This window comes from Nannospalax galili, unplaced genomic scaffold, assembly GCF_000622305.1.
Source record: "Nannospalax galili isolate Female #2095 unplaced genomic scaffold, S.galili_v1.0 scaffold800, whole genome shotgun sequence".
NCBI lineage: Eukaryota > Metazoa > Chordata > Mammalia > Rodentia > Spalacidae > Nannospalax > Nannospalax galili.
The window spans coordinates 3,897,835-3,919,214 of NW_008347125.1; the positions used below are offsets into that span (position 1 = coordinate 3,897,835).

Consider the following 21,380-nt stretch of genomic DNA (forward strand, 5'->3'; position numbering starts at 1 on the left):
ACCTGGTTCCCTCAACTCTGTCAAGTACCAAGCGAACATCTTGTTATCGTGGGTTCCCCCTCCAGCTCGTGACACCCCTCACCACCCAGCGGATGCTCAGGCGCCATACAACTTCACATGCACTAGGACCCCACCATCCCGCCCGCCACATAGACACAATAAAGCTCTAACATTTGCGGGGAAAATCCTTTCCGATTGTAGGAGTTCCTCAATCCCACGCCCGCGAGTCGCACCCACTTGTCACCCGCAGGGCGCTGTCGCCTCGCCCCACAGAGCAGCCAAGGCCGGGCTTGCACGCCTTGGGTCATCGGGTCTGTCTCCTGCGATCCAGTATCCCGGCTGAGCCTGCAGGAGTAGGTCACACCGTGGGAAGCCTATGTCCCACGTCCTGGAACAGCGGCCTTAATTCTCCAGCAGGGATATTTTTTCTTTTCTGTCTCAAGCAGTCGGTGGTAGGGTGATACGCAGCACCTATTACGGGCTTCTTCCTTTTCAGTGTGGTCCCCTACCTGGCTGCACTTGACAATGACAGTTCCCAGCTGGCCTTTTAGTCTCCTTTCTGATGGGAAACTCCCGGGCAGGGGCAACTCTTCCTTCGCAGGGCGCACCTTGCCCTGGTGGGTAGACCACCGCGCTCCCTTGTTGGGTACTGCACCTTCTAAGCCGGCTCCTCCGGGTGGGGTGTGTCACCAGGGCAAGCTTTAGGCGAGACGCTGTTCCAGAGCCCTGTGGTCCCCTAGTTTGCCTGCCTCGCCCAGTGGCAGGGCCAGATGCCGGCTTCGCAGAGCGCGAGGGCCGCCCGGGGTTGGGACCTCTGTGCCCAGGTTTTACGCGGACTCCAGCACGTGGTGGAGCGGGGGCGCAGATGGCAGCCAGCGGCCTGGCAGAAGGCGTCTTAGTGGCACGGAATTAAGTCACCATGAAAGAAGATGGCTAAATTGAGAGCAGAGAGCCCTGCCACCTTCCTGGCTCTGGTCGTTTGACCGGAGCTGGGGCGCGCAGTGCACCCCCGCCGTGGGGCAGCGAATGGAAGCGTCCAGGCGGGAGGCCATGTTGCTGAAATAAAACGGGCGGGGCGGCGTGGCAGAGCTGATGCGGCTGGCTGCGCGCGGGAGCTGGTTGCAAGCAGGGCGCAGCCGCGAGGGAGGCGCGGGGGAGGCCAGCCCGAGCTCGGGCGCCAGCAGCAGCCTGTGTCGGCAGAGAGCAGCCGCGCGCAGCTGGAGCTGCAGTCGCGATGGCCGTGGCCGTGGGGAGACCGTCTGTGAGTGCCGGGGCCTCTTTTCCCCACGGCGCCGGGTGGGCTGCGCTTCGGGGCGGGTGCGGTGGGGACTTGGGGGTACCGGGCGGGGGGCTCTGGATGGTGACCGCCCGGGCTGTGGGTGTGTGTATGAATTTGGGCGCGCGTGTAGGGTGGAGAGGAGCTTGGCAAGCCCCAGGCTCAGATCCTACCTGATGCAACAGTGGATCGCCTCGGTGCGCCCCTGTTTTGGGGATGTGGAAGGAAAAGGACCCCTCTGTCTCGCGCCCTTTAAAAGGGTTCCTTGAAGCGCGGCTTTCCCCAGCTACCTCCCTCTCCCTGCGCACCCCGCTTAGCTGGTGTTGGTGGAGAAAGGCGCCGGCTGCCGGGCTTTCCTCGCCGCTCTCCCGCGTCCCAGGGGCGATCGGGGCATGGGAAATTGGGAGTCGAAGCGCTGTGTCACACGGCTGTAGAAGCGGGTCCAAGGGGTGGGATTTACGTGGTGGCTTTCCCCCAATACATTGTGAAATTCCGGACACCCTCAGGCGCCCACCCGGGTGACCCGGCCCTGCCCAGGATGTGGACAAAGCCCGACACACACACACACACACACACACACACACACACACAAAGTTTTCAGAGGGCTCCCTTTTCGGTGTGGGTGGAAGTCCTGAAATACTCTGTGGCTGGCAGGCTGGGGGCGGCGGCGGGGAAGAGAGAGTGCGAGGAAGCGAAGGGAGGGTGGGTGCCTGGAGAAGTGCCCCAAGCAGCGAGAGGGAGGGAGAGGATGCTCCTGTCCTCTGTGGGCCGGGGTACCCAGCACTGGCCGCGCCTCTTGGGAGTGTGCTTCACGACTCTGGGTTTCTCCTGAGCCGGCTGGAGGGAGTGGGACTTTGAGGATGCTGTTCAGTGTCTGTTCCACATCCCCCGCTGAAAGGCGGAGGGAAGGGGCGGTGGCGGCCTTTCCTTTTTATTGAAAGGAGCTGAGCTGGGTGGGAAAGGCGGAGTCCTCTTTCCCTTTTTCTTTGTCAGTGTTCATAGTCCACTTTTGCCTGTTCGGCCTTGGGGGCGCCTTTGGCGAGGTCCTTCCCTATTAACAACCCTCTCTTACTTTTCTTTCGCCTTTGCACAACTATGCAGCTAGTCGGAGGTAGCGGCCTGACATTTTGCAGGTATAGAGAAAAAGTCTTAGGATGATGCTGGAAGTGGGGAAACCCCAGATACCCAAGGCTCTCACACCTCTCCAGACTCATGCCTCTTTGCACCCTCAGTCCCAGCACAGGAGGAAGTTGGTGGGGTCACGCTCTGCAAGGTCTACCTGGGTTTGGTAGTTCAGCAGCTGGTTCTGCTGTGCGGGTTGTTTTGAAAGATTTTTTTTTTTTTCCTTCGGCCAGAAAATGTGCGCTGGTCATAGCTAAGTGTTACTGTGGGTCTTTCAGCCTTTAAACTCTACTGTTTAACGACATAGTGTTAGGAATTCTGTTTTCCTCTTGCATACAAATTATGTTTTTGTCATTGGTCTTAGTCTGCTGTTACTGAGGGCATTTGCGTAGTCTCTGGACTGATCTATTTTCCTGGTGAGGAGACTGAGGTTACCCCCCCCCTACACACACTTATTTTCAGGGCACAAAGAAGTAAAATAATATATGCTTTAGATACATTGTTTAAATACACTGGCAAGCCTCAGGGAATGCAAATATTCTGTGTGTGGAGGGGTGGCTTTTGGAGTAACATCTATCACTGGTGCATTCTTGAGGGTTGGAGGAGATGGAAGAAATTGCACATTTTCAATAAATTAGTAAGTTCATATATGTCAGTTAAATAGCAACAATATGTGGAATTAAGATTTAGTTGTGTGGCTGTAATCGTACTGAATACAAGGTCTGCCAACCATATGTGAGCTTAATGCCACAGAATTCTTGTGTAAGAATTCTCATTCAGATAATAGAGGAGGTTTTAAAGATGTGTGTGGCGGTCACTGTTTTCTGCACATTCTCTGCTGTCACTAGAATTAAGATTAAATTACTTAAAAACAAGACTTTTTTCCCTCTGAGTTGTATGAATGATCAGGAATGGACTACAGAGTTAAATAGGCTTTTAGTATGCTACAGAAAATCTGTGATCACATTTCCAAGGAATTATTGAACTGTTCCAGTTTGTTCGTTGGGTTCTTCTTTAAATGTGACCTCTGTAGTTTGTGCCTTCAAAACAACTCCAGTTAATGCAGAAGATTCTATAGACCCAGCTCCTGATAAATCTGCATTGTATCTTAATGTTAAAATCTTCTGCCTCTCCAGACTCTATTATCTATTCTGTGATTTGAATAAAAGAAAGAAAAGGTTTGGGATGGAAAAGAATCACACCAAAGTTGATTTGAATGAAACTGCTCTAGTTACTTCTTTAGATTTAATTAAACATTTAAAAAAGTTGTTTAGGAAAACATAAATTTTGTCCCTACAAACCCCTTTCCCATCCAAATTGAAGAAAAATTCAATCTTAGTAAGTTGTTCAAAATTTTAGCATCTTAGTGTGACATTTGAGATAAATAACAATTAAGTTTTAATGAGAAGAAATGCTTCTATGTGAAATGCCTGGAGTTTTTGATGGTTTTGTAGTGTTGGGATTGAACCCAGGCCTGTGCTTCATGAAATCTACCTCTGAGCCACCTCTCCAGGCAATCAAGTACTGTATTTTCTTTTATTATTATTTTAAAAATTTTATGTGTATGAATGTTATGCCTGCATATGTATAAGTGCCATGTTGTGCAGTGCCTTTGGAGGTCAGAAGAGGGTATCGGAACTGGACACCATTTCCCTGGAACTGGAGTTACTGATGGTTGTTAGTCACCATGTGGGTGCTGGGATTCGAACCTGGGTCTTCTGTAAGACCAGCCAGTGTTCTTAACCACTGAGCCATCTCTCCAGTACAAGTGCTGTATTTTCTATATTATGAAGTGTTTATATTCAGTTACAACCTTTTAAACATCAAGGCTAAATTCACATATGTTTCTTAGGTAGATACATTGGTGATTACCAAGCAAAAGCTTTAGTTTAATGTGATACTGTTTATTCCATTTTTAATCTTTGTCCTTAGCTTGCCATTTCCCCACTGGGTTCAGGGTTTGCCCCTGAGAAGACTCTGAGGCACAGGTGCAGGTTCCAGAGTGTAACTGATGATGAGCAAGAGCACTTCCCTTCAAAGTACACTTTGCATGAATTAATATTTTTGCCTCCCCATCCCCAAGCAGCCTTTTACTTTGAACAACAGGTGGTAATTACTCTACCTGGGAATCAGGCCTTATGCAGGACATACTCCCTCCTAAGGCCTGGTATTTGTTGAAGGGTTATAGAGTCTAGTAATTGAAAAGAACTTTAGAAGTCTTTTGGTACAGTTAACCAAGGCCCCCCCCCCCACTGCTGCCGCCACCAAGTACTTTTTAGTTTTTTCCAAACAAAAAGTAGGCCAACTTTTCCAGTGGTGGAAGTCTGCCTATAAGGCCCTTCAAGACATGTGTTTAATTGCTCATTTGTCTGTTGAGCTGAAGTGGAAAACCAAATTAATTATTTGCCTATTTAATCGCATTTGTTGAGCACTGACTTCATGATAAATGCTTTCTTAGGTGTTGGGGATATAGCTGCAGACAAGAAATTCCCTTCTAACTTGGAGCTTGCATTTATTTGTTTGTTTGTTTATTTATTTATTTATTAGAAAGATTCAGTATCCCTGTGTATTCAAGTAACAAATTTCAGGAGTTGAAGAGAGAGCTCACCCGTTAAGACTACTGACTGCTCTTGTAGAGGACCCAGGTTTAGTTCCCAGCACCCACTTGGCAGCTAACTACTGGTTTGAGGGGATCCAATACCATCTTTTGGCCTCCACAGGCATTGCACGTACATGATGTACTTACATACATGCAGCAAAACAATCATACACATAAAAAATAAATAGGCAAAAAATTTTAACGTTTCAGTGGAGTTTGTAAACAAGGGAGAAAAAAAGTATGTGCCTACTCCTGAGTCAACAGTTATGATTCAGGTGGAGTCTTACCTAGCTCCTAGTCATGGCAGACAGTCCATAAGGATACTGCCTGTCTTCAACAGGTGGGGGCCTGCATATGAAGTAGTAGTGAAAAATGAATATTGTTTTCCTTTGTTATAAAATGGACATTTCTGTGATTTGAGAATGTAATGCAGATGGAGAAATCTGGCTGCTGTGTCTGGAGAGAGATTAACGGAGCTGAAAAAGTCCAGGGAAGAGACATCAAAACAATAAATGGGCTGTCTGGATGTGGCTGTTTCTAGAAAATCAGAACTCTTTGGCCAGTGATACAGACTTACATGCATTGAGGACCAATAAGTAATGGCTAACAACTGCAAGGAGAGTAATACAGTAATACTCCCTTTAAAACCTTTGGAAAGCAGATTAATTTCTTTTTAAACATCTTTTAAATGATCTGTAGCTATATGTCTGTGCTACAGTGGAAAAGGGACCCAAGTTAAAAGAAGAAAACAGATCTTATATTGCAAGATAACAGTGCTCAGGTTGCTAGTGTATTTTCATCAACTTCTTAAGGTTTACTTCAGCAAGGATAACCTATCTGTCTTGCTTAAACTGCTACTTAGAATCCAAACTGTGCCCTGGCTAGCCTTGCCTGATCATTTGAACATGCTTACAGTGGAGGGAACGAGATACTTGATGTTGGGCATGGGTCACTGTGTGCCCAGACAAAGGAGGGAATGGTGGCGGGACCCTGTTCACTTGTGATTTGGAAGGCCTGCTTTGATTGATTGGCAAAACACTAAGCATTTCCACCCACTGAGGATGCCACTCTGGAGCAGGCTGCAGTTTCTTCTCTTTATAGGATCTTAAGTTGATTGGGGGTAGAGGCGGCTTTTGAATTTTATTCTTTCATTGGGATTTGTCTTTCATGGCGTTGGCTAGACTTGTCTCAGTTGGGGTCAGCAAAGCTGAACCACTAATTAAACAGACTCAGCATATCTAAAGCTTCTATCCTTTTTCCCAAGGGGACCTACTTTATAATATAGTTGATATCCTCCCTGCCTCTTTTAAATCCAGATTGACAGAAAACTCCCTTCCAGCTAAACAATATCTCCCCTGACCCACTCAGCCCTGCTGGCAGCCCATCAATGCAGCTGCTGTTGAACATAAAAAAAAAAAAAAAAAAAAAAAAAAAAAATGCTTGGGCTAAGGTGACACCAGCAGGCTTCTAAAAAGAATTTGCTGGGTGATCAGAAATAAAATTTGCATTGTTTCTGTCCTGGCTTGAGTTTGAAAGCAGGAATCGGTTCCCTGATGTAGCTAAAGCCAAGGCACTGCCTTGTTTTTAGGGTCAGTGCCAGTGAAGGCAAGCACAGTACAGGTCCAGTGACACAGGAAGTCAGCAGTGCATCCACTACCTGACTGTCCACCTGCGGAGCTTGTGACCCTGTGGGATGGAGTGTGATGTGATGTGTTGAGAAAGGGAGCAGGCTAAGGTGGAGAAGCAGGAAACAATCAGCCTCCAAAAACAACAATTTGGACCCTATAGTGGGACTTTTTTTTTTTGTCTTTTTGAGACAGGGTCTCCCTGTAGCCCCAGCTATCCTGGAACTCACTGTGTAGACCAGGCTGGCCTCAAACTCACAAAGATCCACCTGCCTCTGCCTACCGAGTGCTGGGATTAAAGGCGTGCACTACCACGCCTGGCTTTTTTTTTTTTTTTTTTAAACATTTTTTTCTATTGTGCAAAAGGAAATAAAATTATAATATGGAATTTACCTTCTGCTTTGTGATAAGTAGCATTACTTTGGGAGGAATTTATAAACTTCTTAGAAATTGAAAAGAAAGTCACTAAATCTTGGCTCTGTAATCCATGTATTTTATCAGATGTTTCTTGCTCACTTTCTGTGCAGGTGCTGAGGCTGTAATGGTGAATTCTTCACACAGTTCTGCTTTCACCCTTAACTTGCCTCTTTAATTGACAAACTGGGATGAATAGCCGAGTCTGGGCTGTTAGGGCTCCTGGAGTTGAGCAATTGCCCTGAATCTCCATTTACATTGCTTTCCTGACCATAGGAATAAGTCAGAAAGGAAAGCAGAGGTGGCTGTAGACAAGTGTTCTAAGTTAAGGGAACAGTATGTGCAAAAAGCTTTGGAAGTGAGGGAGAGCCTCTTACAGAAATCCAGCATAGCTGGGATGTCAACAGCATTCAGGGTTGAGTGGAAAGAGTGGACAGACATGAGACTGAGGAAGCGTGAGTCTTCAAGGCATTAAAAAAAATAGATATGGGGCTGGAGAGACAGCTCAGTGATTAAGAGCATCGGCTGTTCTTCCAGAAGACCTGGGTTCGAATCCCAGCACCCACATGGGGGCTAACAGTCCGTAACTCCAGTTCCAGGGGATCAGACACCCTCTTCTGTCCTTCACAGGCAATGCATGACACAGGGGTACTTATACACGTGCAGACATAACATTCATACACATAAAATAAAAATAAATTTTTAAAAATTGCTGAAAAAAAAATACAGATATGCGTTCACTGTGTTACTCTTTAAATACCCCTATTCACCTTTTGTTCCAAACCTGAGTCTTTGAATTGGTTGATGCAAGAGATTGAAAATCTGCAGAGTACTGTTTCTTTAGGATTGAGTTCCATAGAGGATGAGCAAAAAAGGATCAGGAGAGGTGGTATCTTTTATATCCCAACTGAACCCTTAGAGAACAGACAGGAAAAAAAGACTGACAACTTCAGCTGGCAACCAGGGTTGTCTATAAAAGAGCCTTTGAGGATAGGAGAAAATGTGTTTAAAATGTGAGTTTCCTTAAGTCTTAAGATGGTTTTCATTTAGCTCATCTCTTTGTGTAGTTTTGTGAATTTCATGAAGAGTGCCTGTTAAATGTGTTCAGACCAGTTTTTGAAATAAATATCAAAAGGGTATGACCAAAAACTTTTGCATGAGGAACCTGTTCAGCATCTTTTGATTTTGTTTTTTTGAGACCAATTTACACACTGGCATTGACCTAGCTATGTAATTAAATAACCCAGGATGGCCTCAAAGCTCACAAAACTCCTGCCTCTGTCTTCTGAGTACTAGCATTACAGGTATGTGCCATGCCTAATAAATCTTGATTTTTAAGTTTATTCTATTCAAACAACCATTGAGACACTTATGCCTCTATTCATACCATTTAATATATATGAGATTTATATGATATAAAAGTGAGAAGTAATGTACACAGGAAGGGGAGGTGTGAGATATCGCTTACCTAGATTGATTCAGCCATTGCAGGAAAGCTTAGCTGTGGAATTGCAAGAGTTGTTTTCTTTCATTGCTGTAATCAAATAGCTGACAAGAAGTTACTTGAAGGGGGAAGGGTTTCTTATTGCTCATGGTTTGAGGGGATACAGACCATCATGGTGTGGAAGGAACGGCAGTGGGCAGCTCCATGGTGGCACCTTGGAGGACTAAGGAATAGTCTGAGCTTGGATGTGGGGCTGAGCTGTAACTCTCAAGGCCTGCACCCTCAGTGGCCCACTTCCTCCAGCAAGGCCCCACCTCCTAAAGCTTTCACAACCTCCCCAAGCAACATTGCCAGTTGGAGACCATTCAGAACTGTGGGACTGTGGGGGAACATTTTACCTTCAAGCCATAAGAGGAACCAAAGCTTTTAGACCAGCATGTGCACAGACCTACCATCTGTATCAGTTACCCTAAAGTAAGGTATGCTAAGGCAATAATTTGGCCCTGAGGTTTGGTGGCTTGCACAGCAAAGATTTATTTGTCATTCAGGGTTGTTACCTGTTCAGTGAAATCTAGTCCATTTTGCATTGGTTCCAGGACCTAACCTGAGTTTTTCTTTCCGATGGCAGAAGGAAAGGATATGCTAGACCTTGAGCTGACTTTGATGGATCACTTTTCCATAGATTTCTCTGGCTAAAGTAAATGATCACTCCAAAATTCATCAGGATAGGGATGGATCGTCCAGTAAAGAGTGACCTGTAAGTCATATACAAGCTTGAGTCAGTCGTCTACGGAGATAGCCAGTGTTTTGAATGACAAGCTGACTACACTGTCCTAGGCAGTGACTCCTCTGCAAAGCCTAGGATCGTTAATATTATTATTATTATTCATGTGTGTGTATGTGTGTGTTACTGTGATTTACACTGCAAAGTTTTATCTGCCCCCCCCTTAAAATATTCTGTAGTGATTTTCCTCACTGTCTTTGACCTATTCTGATTCCAGCTGGTCATGGTTAGATGATGGGAGAGTAGTAAGGAGAGTTAGAGAGGAGCGGCCAGAATGAATTGCGGATACAGAGTGTGATTGCTCCTATTGTTCATCGATGATGGGCATTTAGTGGCATCATCACCAAGTGATGAGGTGACCTTCTGAAAGACCTTTTGTGCTCCTCTCTGTAGGCCCCAGTTTGTGACTGTACTCTCTGGGAAATGACTGTGAGGCCATTAGGACTTCCAGCTGCTTGACAGAATTATTTCTCTTGGGATGCTTCCAAAGCAGACCTTTCCCAGCTGGTCTGTCCCTAGATGCAGATGCCTCAGATGGCGCCCTTCCTCCCCCTGCTACGTTCTCTGCTGAGAGCCAGTCCCATGTAGCATTTTGTTGAAAAATGCAGGCTCTGGAGCCAGGCTGCTCCAGTTCCAATTAAGAGGTGGGTCACCTTAGGCTCCTTACTTATCTCTTTTGTAACAGTTCCTTACTCAAAGAGTAACAGATTAAATGATTTAACACACACAGCTTCCTGACAGTGATAGCTGCAGGGCTACAGTGAAAGTTAGGTATTGGGGGTGCGGGGATGGATGGGTGCTGAGATAGTGTCAACTTTGTTCTGAAGACTGAGTTCATGCCCATCCCACCCACCCCTCAGGATCTGAGCCTTACCCCTTCACCTGTACACTCTGAGGGCACAGGCTTCCAGTTTCTAGTTGGCACACTTTTGAGGCATGCATTAAATATTCTTGCCCTGGCTCTTTGTTCTAAAATTGTATGCTGTATCTGGACTTTGCCCGTTATCTTTCTTTGAATTCCCACAGTAGTGGTTGCCTGCACCATTTCTCTGTCACATTCACTGTGCTCTGGGGTGTGTCATCCTGTCTGTGTGCTTCTCCCCATTTTATTTATTTACCTTAAATAACAAGGGCAATCTAGTTGGGCTTGGTGATGAACTCAGGAGATTGAGGCAAGGGAATTGCTATGAGTTAAGAGGCCAGTCTGGGCTACAGAGTGAGACTATCCCAAAAAACCTAAATTAAATGAATGAATGAATGAATGAATACATGTGTAAATAAGTAACAAGGAATTATCAACTACTGCTGTGGATGTTAAAAAGCAAAGAGACCCTCATCACTGTTGGCAGTGTGTTCTTCTTGACTGGGTTCATGCTGGAACTCACAGGGATCCACTTGCCTCTGCCTCCTGAGTGCTGAGATTAAAGGCATGTGCCACCGTGCCAGGTAGGTTCATGAATTCCATTCTTAGTTTGTATTGCCAGACTTAAAGGAAGGGTCTCTGTGTCTGCCCTCTTGATAAAAATTTGACTGAAGAAGTGAAAACTCATTTTCCAGAGTTTGGCTAAGACTTGCATTGGGGTGGGGGCAGGGCTTATGCAGTGGTTAAAAGCACTGGCTGCTCTTGCAAAGGACCCGGGTTCGATTCCCAGCACTTACATGGTAGCTAGCAACCATCCGTAACTCCCGTTCCAGGAGAATCCAACACCCTCTTCTGACTCCACGGCATTGCATGACACGGGTGCTCCTACACACATGCAGACAATACACTCATACACATTAAAAAAAAGACTTGTGAGCCGGGCATGGTGGTGCATGCCTGTAGTACCAGCACTTGGGAGGCAGAGGCAGGTGGATCCCTGTGAGTTCAAGACCAGCCTGGTCTACATAGTGAGTTCTAGGACAGCTGGGGCTACAGGGAAACCCTGCTTCAAAAAGACCAAAAAAATAAATAAATAAAAAATAAAGCCTTACATTGGGTACAACATGGGTGGACTCCACATTCCCACAGTTTACCTTTATTCCATCTGTTGCTGTGTGAACCTTAGACAGACTCATAGACTCTGACCCATGTGTATATCTGGATGTGCAAAGGAATTACCACCCCCATAAGTTAGCCTGTGACTGATGGCCTGGAATCTGGTGATTCGAGACTTCCCCTTTGGATAGTTCTGAGGTATGGGATACCTTATTTCTGAGGGCCCCGTAATAAGCCTTAGCCTGTAGGGCAGTTAGCTTCCCAATCACCTTAAATTAGTTTTTCTTCCTTCCCTGCTACTCTTCCCAGGATCACTTCACAAAATAATTGCATCATGTAAGACCTTGTCTCAAGTCCTTATATTCTGGGGAAACCTGGATGAAATCACTTGTTTCCTGTTTTGGGACCTTTATACTTTATTCAAATAAAGGAATGTTTTATAACAGACTATTCTAGATGTTAAAAAATGCTCAAAGCAAACTTTTATTGGATTTTCACTACTATTTGTTGGAGGACAGACTTAACCTTCCTAAGAACTAGACTCAAAAAAGAAGTGAGTATATGCTTCAAACTTCTGTGATTTCCATTTTTAGATCTTGAGAATAGAATTTCTTTTTAAAAATATTTTATTATTTTATGTGCATGAGTGTATTGCCTGCATGTAAAGTGCACGCATGTTGTGCAGTGTGGGTGGATGTCAGAAGAGGGCAGTGGATCCCCTGGAACTGGAGTTATGGACGGTTGTTAGCTGCCATGTGGGTGTTGGGAATTGAACCCGGGTACTCTGGAAGAGCAGTCAGTGCTCTTAACTGCTGAACCATCTCTCCAGTCCTAGAATGGAATTCTTAAACTCTCAGTTACAAGTGCTTGCTTTTGAATGGATAGTGTTAATTTTATAACTGAACTTACTTATTTGGAGTCAGTTACAAACTAGATACAAAAAGAATGGAGGAAACCATTTATTTATTTATTATTTATTTATTTATTTATTTATTATTTTGATACATGAGCTATGAACTTGGTCCAAGGCTAAAACTTTTGAAATGAATCAGAGGAATTGTGGGGAATATACTGCCTGAATAGGTTGGAAAAGCAAGGTGTTAGTTTTTTGTCACCGAGATGAAAACCTGTACAAAACAGCTTAAGGGAGGAAAGATTTGTTTTGGCTCACAGTTTCAGAGGTTTCTGTCCACATTCCTTGGTCAGTGGTGAGACAGAACTCACAGCACTAGTGGGAATGTGTGGCACAGGCTCTCATCTCATGACAGACAGGAAGCAGCTGGGGAGGCCGCAGGGATAAGTTGCAGCCCCAAGACATTCCCCCAGGGGCCTCCACCTAGGCCCGGCCCAATATTTCCAGAACCTCTTGAAATGGGGCTACCAGTTAAAGACTAAGTCTTCAATATAGGACCCTTTTGGGACATTCCACATCCAGACTGTAGCAGAGGTAATTCTTGAAGTAACTTTTTTTTTTTTTGAGATAGGGTCTCCCTGTAGCCCCAGCTGGCTTGGAACTCACTTTGTAGACCAGGCTGGCCTTGAACTCACAGAGATCCTCCTGCCTTCTCTTGTCTCTACCTCCAGAGTGCTGGTTAAAGGTGTATGCCACTATACCTGGCTAGAAGCAACTTTAACTAATATTAAACAATTAATTTTCTTAAATTCTTTGACAATTTTGTCTATGTATATAACATATTTTAGTAATTTTTATATCCCTATTACCTTCTCTCATCACCCCTCCTAGCTCCACTGAACCCCTTCTTTATCTCAAAAAGTCTCCCTTCTATTTTGATGGAGGGAGGGAGGGAGGGAGGGAGAGAGAGAGAGAGAGAGAGAGAGAGAAAAAAAGAGAGAGAGAGAGAGAGAGAGAGAGAGAGAAACTTACTGAACTAAATTAGTGTTACTTGTATGAGCACGAGGCGGGGGTGGTGGTGGTGGTGGTGGTGATGATGGTGGTGGTCTGTGAGCATGGAAAACTTGCCATTGGCTACCACTGAAGAAAATGACTTGCCTTCTCCCAGCAACCATTAATTGCCAGTAGTTCCTCAGGGAGGGATGGAACCTCCCAAGCCCCTTGCCCATCCATAGTGGATGTTGTAGGGCCCAGTCTTGGCAGGTCTTGTGCAGGTGACCACAGCTGCCGTTGATAGGGGCACTGCCTATTTTATAATATAAGAACACATTTGCACTTAATTCTGTAGGAAGGCGTCCGCACACACACACACACACGTGCACACACACACACACACACACACACACACACTAATAACAGTTCGTTTGCTCTGAGTTAGCCTTCAATCTATTTGTCATCCAAAGGACTGACTCAGGAGGAATGCAAGACTCAGCATCCTTGGTGTTTAGGAACCCTCCCCCTGCTATGGAGAAGAGAGAATAAGGAGAAAAACACAAACACCATAAATCTCAGACAAGACTGGCCACCTGACCAGAGGCTCAAGACAACTTGAAATGAATGCTTGTTTTCCCTCCCTGTATAGCTGCTGGCTAAAGATGAGAATGGAAGACAAATCTTTAGGATGCTAATCCACTGTCTTTTCAGATGACCAGCTCTATGAATAAAACAGCTTAAAGGTTCAGTTCCTGGGTTTTGCCTGTATGTTGGGAAGCAGGGCCTCTTACACTGAGTTCATACGTGCAAAAGCCATGTCATGTCAAGAAGACAGTGTTTTCATATCCCTTCTCATCCTCTGGCTCTGTTCTTCCCATCCTGTCTTTTGCTGTGTTCCCTGAGTCTTGGGAGGTAATAGAGATGTCTCACTTAAGGTGAAATATTCAGCAATCGCTTACTTTCAGCACTGTGACCAGTTATGACTCGGTATTAACCACTGCCCATTGCAAACAGAAACTTCTCTGACCAAGGCTGAGATTAGCACTAATATATGGGTACTAAGTATAAGTATCAATAAGGCAGTTTGACACAATGTCCATTTAGCAAAACAACAGTATTAGGTGTCCCCCTAGGGCCTGTGACATCCTCAGTCAGTGGGCTTTTAAACCAGGTTTACAGTACAAGGCCTGAATTCTTCCTTGTGGGATGGACCTCAATATTGAGCAATATTAAAGTTCTGGACTAGTTTGTTTGCCTACGACTTTTTAGGATAATTGCTCCGACCATCTCTTTAACTTTGTGTGAACTTCTGACTGAGGTAGTTTCTGAGATCCTAGTAGAGATTCTTAGAAAAGTCACAAACCAGACTGACTCATTCTCAATTCTCCCCAAAGTTAGCATCTTTGCCCCCATCTTTGATATGTTTGCTTTGACTTGTGTGTGCCTGAGCAGTCTAAGACTAGTGCTTTGGACAGTTGTAAGTATCCAGTTGTTTATCTGTTACATACCTCTTTGTTTTCAAAGTCTTTCCCATCCTAAATCAACCCCCTAGTCAGTCACCTGAGGGAATTAATGTTGGATAGTTTGTAGTTGAAACACAGATTTATCTCTGAGCCCTCTAAAGAAGTCTTGGTTGTTGTTAGATTTGCTCCATTCTGAAACTAAAATTCCAAGGTAGTTTATGAATTTAAGGCAAAAAAATTAAGGTTTCAGCCATTGAAATTTCTAATTAATTTGCTGTTTGGAGCTGCAGCTTAAAGCTGGTTTTTAAGCTGTGTGAATGGGGATCTTCATCTGAATTGGACTTTCCAAAAATTTTTAATTTAAGCCAGGCATGGTGGCAAATGCCTTTAATCCCAGTACTTGGGAGGCAGAGGCAAGTGGATCTCTGTGAGTTTAAGACCAGCCTGGTCTGCATAGTGAGTTCCAGGCCAGCTGGGACTATAGGGAGACCCTGTCTCCAAAAGACCGAAAAAAGAAAAAAGTTTTAAAAGTTTTAATCAGTATATATTAATTATACACAGTAATGGGTTCTTTTATGGCATTTTCATACACAAATATGATGTATTTTGCTCAGTCATCTCATTCTCCCTCCTTTTTCCGATGCCTGCCAATCCCCTTCTTCCCAACTACCAACTGCTCTCCTTTGTATTTTTATCTTTATTTTTTATTTTATTTTATTTTTCTGACCCAGTGAGTTTCATCAGAGTCCTTACAGGAGCATGGGTAAGGGGTTATTCACAGGAGCACCTTACCAGTGGCTACACCATTGAAGAAAGTGGTCTCCCTTTCCCATCACCCGTTAATTGTATAAATCTTCATGGAGAGGTGGGGCTAGTGAGTCCTTCCTACTCCAGGCAAGGATATTGATGGGCTTTATCTTTCTTTTTTTAAAAAATATTTTATTTATTATTTTTATTTTATGTGTATGAGTGTATTGCCTGCATGTAGGTAGGTTCACCCATGTTGTGCAGTGCTGCAGAGCTCAGAAGAAGGTGTTGGATCTCCTGGAACTAGAGTTACAGATAGATGATTGTTAGCTGCCATGCCGGTCCTCTGGCCAGTCCTCTGCAAGAGCAGCCAGTGCTCTTTACCGATGAGCCGTCTCCCCAGCCCCCAAGGGACCCTATCTTATATAGGTCTTATGAAAGTAATCACAGCTGCTGTGAGTTTGTAAGTGCAATGGTTATGTTGTGCTTGGAAGACTGCAGTCCACAACACTCTACCCTTTCCCCTGGCTCTTAACATTCTTCAGACTCCCTTTTCTACCATGCTCCTTGAGCCTTGAAAGAGGCAATAACAGATGACCCACTTATGTCTGAGCACTCAACAGTAAACCGGATTTTATACCCCAATCAAAGAAGTGGATGATGATGACAACTTTTTGACCTTTTTTTGGGGTCTTTTTGAGACAGGGTCTCCCTGTATCCTTACCTGGAACTCACTGTGTAGACCAAGCTGGTCTTGAACTCACAGAGATCCACCTACCTCTACTTCTCGAGTGCTGGGACTAAAGGCATGTGCTACCACGCTCTTTTTTGACCTTCTGTAATGAGGTTTACATACAGTTTGGGGAGTTGGCAGTGTTGCTAAATATTGTCAAATCTTTCTTCTAAAAATATTTAAATTTACCTTTTATGTTAATTTCATACATGTATATAATACATTTTGATCATATTTATTCACCTCCTGCCATTACTGTCTTCCACCCCCCCCACTCCTTCTGGAACTTCCCCTCCCAACAAGTCCCTTTGCACTTCTATGTCTTTTTTTTTTTTTTTTTTTTTTTTTTTAAAAAAAACACTGGGTTTAATTAGGGTTTTTTACATGAGCATTGGTATGGAGTTATTTTTGGTGCATAGGCAACTTCCCAGTGGCTACAGCACTGAAGAAAAATGACTCCTTTCCTTCAGCAGCCATTAACTGCCAGTAGTGCCCCATGGGGTCTCCCATGCACCCCCAGCCATGCTAGAACTGTTCTTTTTATCCACTGACTTTTCCTATTCCTGTTCTTAAGTCAACAGGTGTTGTGACCCAGACACCCAGGCAGTAGTGTCGAAGCCCAAAACATCTTTCTTCTCACTCCCCTACCTCAACCAAACTAGAACCAAAGTTTGTCTTTGGCAAATCTTAAACTAAAGCCTCAATTCTGGGTGAGTTATCCAGACTTGTCTTTCCCATCTCCTGTTTTAACTCATTCATGCCAGACTCTATCAACCAGTGTGGTATCTGAGACCCTTCTATGTTTCTAGCCTTGTGTTCTGTATTGTTGGAAAGCTTAACATTTATTTGATGAGAAAAGGCTGAGACTCAAGAGAATGCCCCACTTCCTTGACTGGAGTGGGGAGGGTGTCCTGCTCTAGTTACTTAGTCACTGGTCTCCCACTCTTCCCTTTCTCTTGGATAACTGGGAATTTGACACCACATTCAGAAAAAACGGGGCTCATTTTATTTCCCTTCTAATGTAATTTGAGGGGTACTTGAAAGCTAGCCACTAGCTTTCTTTTCTCTCGGGCAGGCTCCCCTTTTGTATACGCATTCTCTTGGCTTAAGGCAGGGATAATAAAAAAGACATGCTTGGGAATTGGAAAATTGTATCAGAATCTGGAGGGAATGTTTTCAAACTTCGCTGGATAGTGTGTACCAACCTTCCCTTCTACAAAGTTCTCTGGCTGCCCACCACATGCTTTTGACCGGCAGACTGGTGGTAGTTCTTCATCCTAAGGTACACATGCATCCCTACTCAACAATAGTTGTATGCTGATTGGATCAGTTGTCTGTTTTAAAAACTGCTTATGCCAGTTGTAGAAGTCACCATACTTGCATGCTTAAATTTCATGCTCAGTAAATCTATGAAATATAAGTGTGAAAACTGAGTTGTTTCTAAATTAGATGTGTTGGAAAAATCTGGTAAGGGTGAGGATTTTGCTAAAATAAAACTTGCAAATTTAATATAGGTAGGATATTTGTAAAAAATTGGAGGAAAAGATTGTATTTATACAGAGTTGGGGGTGGAAAGATGGCTCGTGGTTAAAACTGCTTGCTACTCTTGCAGAGAACTGGAGTTCATTTCCCACCACCCACAATCAGGCATATCCCCTCCTCTTTGTACATAAAAATAAAATAAATCTTCAGTTTTTTTGAGACAGGGTCTCACTATGTAGTCCTGTCTGCCCTGGAACTCACTATACAGAATAGGCTGACTTTGAACTCACAGAGATCTTCCTGCCTCTGCCTCCAGAGTGCTTGGATTAAAGTTGTGGGTCACCCCACAACTTTTTTAAAAAATTAAGAAATATAACAAAATTTCAAATGATGTCAATGGTCTGCCTTATGAAATTCCCCTGGTCCATTATGATGAAAAAGCCTTGACCCTTTGGGGGAAAAAAGCAACAAAAAAACCCCTCACGAATATATGTTTAGATGTTTTGAGGTGAAATCAAACGTTTAGGCTGTGGCTATTGCTTTTAATAACTCAGAGGGTCTTGTATTTAGCAGAACCATCTCTCAGATTCTAGCTCCTGTCCCATAGGCTATATTACATTGTCTGTATGGGCTGTCCCTCCATGACTAAACTGTTAAGCATGAATGATTTGTCCTGGTTCAGATGCACTTAGCTTATTTAACTTTTCTTAACTTCATAATGTGATTATCAAGGTTTTTAAAATCATATTTTTCTGATAAAAAATTTATATATAAAAAGAACCTATTTGATTAACTTTTCTTAGATTAGCCCTGAATAATGGAAACTGTGATTCTAGATGCAAAAATAACCTCATTTTGGAGGGCAGCATTAGTGGTTTTAATTTTAATTTTAATTTTTTTAAAAAATAGGGTGTCATGTAGCCCAGGCTTGCCTTGAACCCCTGATTTTTCTGTCTCCACAAAGTCTACTGCTTCCAAGTGCTTGGATTACAGGCACGCAGTACCATACCTGGCAGAGTCTTTTTCAGTTCTTTGAGAGTGCTTGTACTCTGCTGTCTGGAAAGGGGAAACTGTTTTATCATGTATAGATGAAAGCTAGGACCACAGTCTGAGCTGTCAGTCTTCCTGGGTTTTTGCATTCATCCAAACACTTTTGACTGCCCCAAGTGGTGCATTCCAGCTGTCAGCCTTGGCCAGTCTTCCATTATTTAATTATTAATCTTTTTTTAAAAATTTAAAAAATTATTAATTATGTGTGTGTTTGTGTGTGGGTATGTGCATGTGGATGCAGGTGCCCATGGAGGCAGAAGAGGGTGTCAGATTCCCTGGACCTGCCTGGAGTTATAGGAGGTTGTGAGCTGCCCAAAGTGGGTGCTGGGAACTGAACTTGGATCCTCTGAAAGAACAGTATGTGCTCTTTCTAAAAAATATATTTAAAAATTTATTTCTTTTTATTTTATATATGTGAGTGTCTTGCTGCATTTATTTAAGTGTACCATGTGCATACAAATCCTCAGAGGCCAGGAGGGTGTTGAATCCTCTGGAACTAGAGTTACAGATGGTTGTTAGCTGCCATTTGGGTGCTGGGAACCAACCTGAGGTCCTTTATAAGAGTAGCCAATGCTATTAGCCACTGAGCCAACTCTCCAGCCTCTTAATTCTTAATCTCAACCATGTGAAAATTCAGTGTTAAAAAGCAAGTAGCTCAAGGTATAATATATACTTTTTTTTTTAACCACATTAGGATTTAAGAAGTAGATTATTCTCCCTCAGATTGGCAGCTGGAAGAGTTAATATCAATTAAGTGTTCCTCTAAATAGAGGAACTTTTGTACTTTTCTTTTGCTCATTTATAAGAACTTTCTGCTTTGAATGGAGTATCTAAGTACAACAGAGAAATGAGAATTTTATTCCTACCCATAAAGTATAATATATACTTGTATGAAAATGTCCTAACAGAGTACTATGCACAGAGTACTACACACAATGAAAATTAAACAAACAAGAACCAGGCAAGTAGGAGCCTGGAATGGTGGCACACACCTGGAATCCAGGCACCTGGGAAGTGGAAGGGAGGAGCATCAGGGGTTGAAGCTCAGTCCTGGTCTGCACAGCAAGTCTGAGCCACAAGACCTTACCTCAGAGAAACAAAGCAACAACAGTAAAAGCAAGACGGACGTTACTTTATGTTCTGAAGCAGAATGGAAGGAGAAAGCAGCAAATTAGAAATTCAAAGTGTGATGCCTTTATTCCTCAAACTCGAACTGGAGTCTTTTCCAGATTTCTTCTTCTATTTAAGTGTTATTTTGGAACATTAGCTATCTTGCATATATGGGTTTTGCCACTAAACTCATGCTACACACCACAATGATTTCCTAATTGAAATTGTGCAACTCCAACTCCATAGCTTTCCTGTGGTTACAGTTCGGTAGGTAAATGTTTACCTTCCCAGAGCCTTCTGAGTAGGCGAATGAGTGTTATTCTTGACCCAGCACCTTAAGTCACTATGTGATGGGTCAGGATTGAGACATGCTCATAGCAAACAGCAGTAGTCTCAAGGCCAAGTCTTGTGACAGTTGGTTATACCCGCTTCTTACTGCAGTGGGGTTACCAGGCTAGGCTGCAAAACAGCGAAAGCAGATAAAATTTTTAGTGATGATAGGAAACACTGTTTTACTACATTGTCCTGTATGATAGTCAATAACCATGTATGTATGTCTATTTTACCCTTAAAATATGGCTAGTATAACTGAAGAACTAAAATTTTCATTTAGCTTAATTTTAATCAATTTTCATTTAAATAGCCACATGGCTATTTAATAGCTAGTGGCTTCCATATTGTATAAGTGCAGCTTTAGGAGTATAGTCTGGAAGTAATTAAAATCTGATCTTTATCTCTCCCTTTAAAAAAGAAAAAAAGAAAAACTTAGGTTAAGCCTGGTGGTACATGCCTTTAATCCTAGCACTCAGGAGATAGAGACAGGTGGATCTCAGACTGGTCTACATAGTGAGTTCCAGACCAGGCAGGGCTACATAGTGAGACCTGTCTCAAACAAACAAACAAATAAGCAAATAAGAGAAACAGAAAGAAAAAATTTGAATCAGAGTCTCACTTTGTAACTCTCACTTTGTAACCCAGGTTGGCCTGAACTTGCCCTGTAACTCTGGCTGGCCTCAAATTGGCAGAGCAAGCCCCCTGTCTCTGCCACCCAAGCGTTAGGAATATAAGCATGACCTACCATGACAACAAATCTTTTCTTTTTTTCTTTTTTGGTCTTTTGAGACAAGGTCTCCCTGTAGCCCCAGCTGGTCTGGAGCTCCCTATGTAGACCAGGCTGGCTTTGAACTCGCAGCGATCCTCCTGCCTCTGCCTCCATAGGGCTGGGACTAAAGGTGTTTACCACCATGCCTGGCTGACAGCAAAATCTTTTTTATTAGTTAAAATCCTAAACATCTCTAAGAGTAGAGAAGGACGTGAAGAACCCTTCTGTCTTGTCACGTAGGCCAGTTATTAGTTCATGGCCAATCTCATATCATCTGCTTCCCATGCTGTCTATTCGCCTTTCTCCCATCTCAAAGTGTTTGGGAGTAAATTGGAGGCACTGATCTCTTTTAAAGAACCAAGCTGGTGGCCTGGAAGAAAGAAGGATGAGTGGTATTAGGGAGACATACTCAGCAATATTCAGATGATTCTGTGATTTTAAATAAAAGATATATGGCCGGGTGTGGTGGCGCACATCTCTGGAGGCAGAGGCAAGTGGATCTCTGTGAGATGAGGCCAACCTGGTCTCCATAGTGAGTCCAGGAAGACCCTGTCTCAAAAAGACAAATAAATAAATAAATAAATAAATAAATAAATAAATAAATA

General features: G+C 43.6%; 1 protein-coding gene across 9 annotated transcripts in view; it reads left to right on the forward strand.

Annotated features, from left to right (window-relative positions):
• Positions 1-1,067: 1,067 nt before the first annotated feature.
• The window catches only part of Septin11 (septin 11), a 95,115-nt gene continuing 74,802 nt past the window's right edge, over positions 1,068-21,380 (forward strand). For 8 of the 9 annotated variants that reach the window (XM_008843508.3, XM_008843513.3, XM_008843517.2 and 5 more), the window contains exon 1: positions 1,098-1,261. In XM_008843508.3, coding sequence (XP_008841730.1) covers positions 1,235-1,261 — 27 coding nt within the window. In that variant the 5' untranslated portion in view covers positions 1,098-1,234. Of the gene's footprint in view, positions 1,262-21,380 lie in introns of all 9 variants that reach the window. The other variant, XM_008843515.2, reaches the window with a different exon arrangement.